Source organism: Rutidosis leptorrhynchoides, chromosome 10, assembly GCF_046630445.1.
Source record: "Rutidosis leptorrhynchoides isolate AG116_Rl617_1_P2 chromosome 10, CSIRO_AGI_Rlap_v1, whole genome shotgun sequence".
In the NCBI taxonomy this organism is placed as follows: Eukaryota; Viridiplantae; Streptophyta; class Magnoliopsida; order Asterales; family Asteraceae; genus Rutidosis; species Rutidosis leptorrhynchoides.
The window spans coordinates 350,113,682-350,118,336 of NC_092342.1; the positions used below are offsets into that span (position 1 = coordinate 350,113,682).

Genomic DNA, 4,655 nt, shown 5'->3' on the forward strand with positions numbered 1-4,655 from the left:
AAACTTGTACGGTTTACAGCTGAATAAGACAACCTAAGTATACATATATAGGTTGGTCAATATATGTATCTTAAATAAGGGTGGTTTCATAGTATAAGTTGTCTTATTGCTTGACTCGACGCGTTTCAAAGTAAAAGTCAACATATAGTCAAGTAATTCATGCAAGTCAAACAAAGTCAACCGAAGTCAAACCGAAAGTCAAACTTGGTCAATGTGGTCAACTAAAGTCAACATCAGTAGGTTCATGTCAAATGTTGGTCAACATGTCAAATCTAAGTCAAACAATACGTTTCAGGTCATGAATGATCATTTTCACAATTTCCGTTTATCGTTGTGCACAAAGTTCATGAACACGTAGCATACTTAGCACAATATCTCATAGTACAAAATTCACGTAAACATGGCAAACTCCAGATCATAAATATACTTAAAATCGATTTCAAAAAGTCCGGCCAGGGACTCATACGATAATTAAAAGTCAGGAATCAGAAGGGGTACATTTGGGGCTTGCCCAATCAGTTTCTGACCGCGCACTGATTTCGTTTTGGCTATAACCGGAGTTAAGGACATGAAATTGATACAAGACCAGTATCCATAGTTCAAGGACAAGTCAAAGTAACACATATCAAAAATCTATCAAATTTTGTTTAGCCAATTTGTACAGTTTATTCATGCAAGTTGAATGTTCAGTTTTTTAGCTCAAATCAGAATCCACATAAAGTACGGCTCTATTGTGCCCAATGCATAAGGTTTCAGAGATTGACATAAACTAACAATAAGTCACATATCATGTTAAAATTCATATTCCAGAAGCTTACATGCTCATTCAATAAACACAATCCACAGAGTATAAAACAGAGAGCAATTTACAGATTAGATTCTAGTTTAGTTAGTCACATTCGCACGCGATTATCCGAAGATCTAGATACAATTAGCCTATGATATCTACATGAAAGGGGTATAGGCTTTTGTTATTACTAGCTCAATGTGAATTGCGGTTATTGGTATATGCATAATGTTTTGCATGATTGTCGAATTGCTAGCTTGTATACGGTATTGTGTAAGTGATTGCAAGTAAGTAGGTTATATATGAACATGTATAATTATTGCATTCACTAAGCATTAGCTTACCCCTCTCGTTGTTTATCTCTTTAGTTGCAGGTGCAATAAGGGCAAAGGGGTTATCGGGCACTAGGTGGCCTTTGATGATGTTTTGTTGAAGTTTGAAAGTTGGCCTAACGTTTTGGGTAGTTTAGTCCCAAACCATGCTCAAAGGGTCGTTTGGATTATAAACTATTGTTGTAGTGGGTCAAACTTGTATTGAACTTAATTAATGGTCTTCGTGCCTCTTGTAAACATTTAAATTGTTGAACGTTTAAATGGAAATTGTGGATTGGTTTACATATTTTATTGGCGCGTAAATGTGTATCATTACAAAAAAAAAATTATCGTATGGAATACGGGTTGGGTTGTTTCAATATATATATATATATATATATATATATATATATATATATATATATATATATATATATATATATATATGGGCAGGATCAATGGGGAAGTAACCAATCGGGGGGAAGCAGGGGGAAGCAAAAAATTTTATTTTTTTCATTTTTTTTGGAATTTTTTTTTTCCAGCATCAAGATCACACGAAAATATGAACATTTAGAAGAGACACTTCGTGATGAATGTTATTATTTAGGCGAGAAAACGATCGACAAAAATAACATTAAAGATAATATTGTTCGTGAAGAATATGAACGTTTTTTTTCTTCATGTTTTGTGAAGTAAAATTTAGCCCGATTTAGAGTTTAGAGTTTAGGGTTTAGGATTTGGTGTTTTGGGTTTATTCCATAAACCCAAAACACCAAACCCTAAACCATAAACCCTAAACCCTAAACTCTAAACCGTTCGTGTTAAAAACTCAATCTAAATCATAAATCTAAACCCTAAATCTAAACCCTAAACCCTAAATTTCTAAACCCTATATCTAAACCCTATAAACCCTAATATCTAAACCCCAATAGCTAAAACCTCAACATACGCTCGAAAAATACTATAATTGTTATATATTACTTCTTCGAGCGTTTTCCCGCCAAAATAAAAGCATTTATCACAAAGTGTCTCTACTAAATGTTCATATTTTCATCTCATCTATAATGTTCGTGAATAAAGTTTTTTCAAAAAACGAAAAAAAAAAAAGTTTTGCTTCCCCCCGTTTGGTTACTTCCCTCTTGATCCTACCACTATATATATATATATATATATATATATATATATATATATATATATATATATATATATATATATATATTCTGCTTGGCTTTCAAAAAAAAAAAAGTTTTTACAGTAGTATTTAATATTTTCTTTATTAATTAATTAAATTTAAGATATATTAGAAAATTTCAGAAGATTGATTAGATAGCCGCCTGCATTGTTTAACGGGTCTCCAAAAGTATTATCGAAGATTAAAAAAAAAAAAAAAAAACTACACCCGCAAAACCCTACTAGGTATATCTTATGCAAAATATCGATCCCCAAGTCTCATCACACCAGAGATACACTTAATTCGTCTCAATCGGAATCAATCCTGATAATTGATACATCGTTAATCTCATCGATCAAGACTTTATAAAATCCGGTATGTCGACTAATTTTTATTTTTCTTCTTACATATGGCGCATTAATTAATTCCTTAAATTTATATTTATATCATCACGGGGTTCTGTATATATATTTGTACTGTACTGTAGTACCTAGGTTTCGTGTTGAATTTGAGCTAATATGCCGAGAGGCGTAACCTCTGCCGTTCATACAAAGTAGTCAGCCAATACTATGCAGTTATTATTTTATTCTATCTTTTGATTTATCTGTTATATATTTTATCAAAATTCTAAGTTTAGATGACATTGTAATTTTGATTAAGAGTGTTTAGTTGTTTGATAAATTTTTTTATAGATTTAAGTTAGTTTTTGGGTTGGGTCTGAAGCCGAATGGATTAATTAATAATATTTTAATTTGTGTTTAATTTTTATTTCTTGTTCCTTAAGTTTAAGCATAATTTATTTTAGGAATTTGAATCGTTTATGGTTATCTCAGTGTATATATATATATTGGCACCTAGCTATTTGGGATTTAACTTTCGACACGTTTGTTCTGTTCTGTTATTTGTCCACATCAATTATTAGCTACTGATTTATTTCTGCATATTTTTTTGTTTCTTTTTGCAGGTTTCTGTTACAATGATTAATCGAAATCCAATTCCGTTATATAATACAGCAGAACGATTGAACTATCGGCCATCAAAAGCACATCAGTACGGTGATGGTGGAGCTTTTCCGGAGATTCATTATGCTCAATATCCTCTTGATATGGGTAGTAGGAACAAAGATTCGTCATCTGTCCCGGTTATGCATTCCCCTTCTCGACCTGGTACCGTAAAAGACCAACAAGATTTTAAGATTCCCACATGTATCTCTAACTGGAAGAATCCAAAAGGGTATACTATCGCACTTGATAAACGTTTGGCAGCCGATGGTAGAGGACTTCAAGAGGTTCAAATTAATAACGATAACTTTGCAAAGCTTTCTGAAGCGTTATATGTAGCTGAACAGAGAGCACGAGAAGCTGTTGCCATGAGGTCGAAAGTTCAAAAGGAAATGACGTTGAAAGACAAAGAACCCCGATGTGATAAGGAGCAGGACGCGCCAAGAGAATCAAAAGAGGAGAGAGAAGATTCGTGAAGAGAGAGACGTAGAGAAAGAAAGAATGAGAGAGAAGATTGGCGGCTAAATATGCATATTGTTAGAGAGAATGTTAATAGTAGAGGTCTAAAAGCTGTTTAAAAATAAACTCTTCTTAAAATCATCTTTTCACGAAGGGGTTATCATCTAGTCAAAATGAGTATTTTGATATTTTATAGCTTAGCAATCTTATCTTGTATTAATTCCTTTTAATTCTTTCTTAATCTATTTGTGTTTAGGTTATTGTTGATTTGAGGTACCAAAACAAGTGTAGTTGATCTATTGATATAAAGAAGGTTCAACATGTGTGATGTTTTATATTATACGTTTGAGAGTGAACTGCACGTAGGTCAAGATGGGTTGAAACTTCGCATAACCCATCTTGACCTTACGTCTGTTGATTGTTGCAGGTATACTCAATAAGGAGAAATCAAAATCTCTAGATATAATTTGGAATCCCCAAGATCAACTTGGTTATGCTCGTGAAGTATCGATTCAGTATACGATCAAAATTTATTTCGGTACTAATCTCATAGTAGCATGCGTTATCACCTGTATTTCTTTATTAATGTCTGTATATAAATTTATTTTTTTACTGTGTAGGTACAAAATTTGGTAGTTGCAATGAAGTACTGAACTTTCGAGTTTACAAAAACAGGTGGGACTGCAGCTTTGAAACGGTGATCTTTTCAAATTATGAATATTTGTTCATTGTTCTTTATCTGTTGACATGAAAATTTTTATTGCGTCATTTTGTAAATTTGTCAAACGATGGCCGGATTATTCTAGTGTTATACAAGAGTAACCTATTTAGGAACAGTTCTCTGCATCTTTTTTTATTGTTTTTAACATCCTTTTGTGCCAGTCATTTGGTTGTGAAGGTACGCTTTTTGTTTTATTAATCTAAAT

General features: G+C 32.5%; 1 protein-coding gene across 2 annotated transcripts; it reads left to right on the forward strand.

The window, feature by feature from the left end:
- Window positions 1–2,445: 2,445 nt before the first annotated feature.
- LOC139873273 (SNW/SKI-interacting protein-like) lies at window positions 2,446–4,439 on the forward strand. Of its 2 annotated transcripts, XR_011767294.1 has the most exons (4): window positions 2,446–2,644; window positions 3,234–3,831; window positions 3,986–4,267; window positions 4,350–4,439. XR_011767294.1 is itself a non-coding variant. In XM_071861203.1 (2 exons), exon 2 carries the CDS (start codon window positions 3,246–3,248, stop codon window positions 3,744–3,746), a length of 501 nt encoding a protein of 166 aa, XP_071717304.1. In that variant the 5' UTR covers window positions 2,446–2,644; window positions 3,234–3,245; the 3' UTR covers window positions 3,747–3,842. The 2 variants fall into 2 exon arrangements, 1 of the variants encoding a protein (XP_071717304.1); XM_071861203.1 differs by lacking the exons at window positions 3,986–4,267; window positions 4,350–4,439 and having other exon boundaries at window positions 3,234–3,842.
- Window positions 4,440–4,655: the final 216 nt, after the last annotated feature.

Coding starts and splice junctions, on each gene's coding strand:
- LOC139873273 (XM_071861203.1), top strand. CDS start 3,246: ATGATTAATCGAAATCCAATTCCGTTATATAATACAGCAGAACGATTG.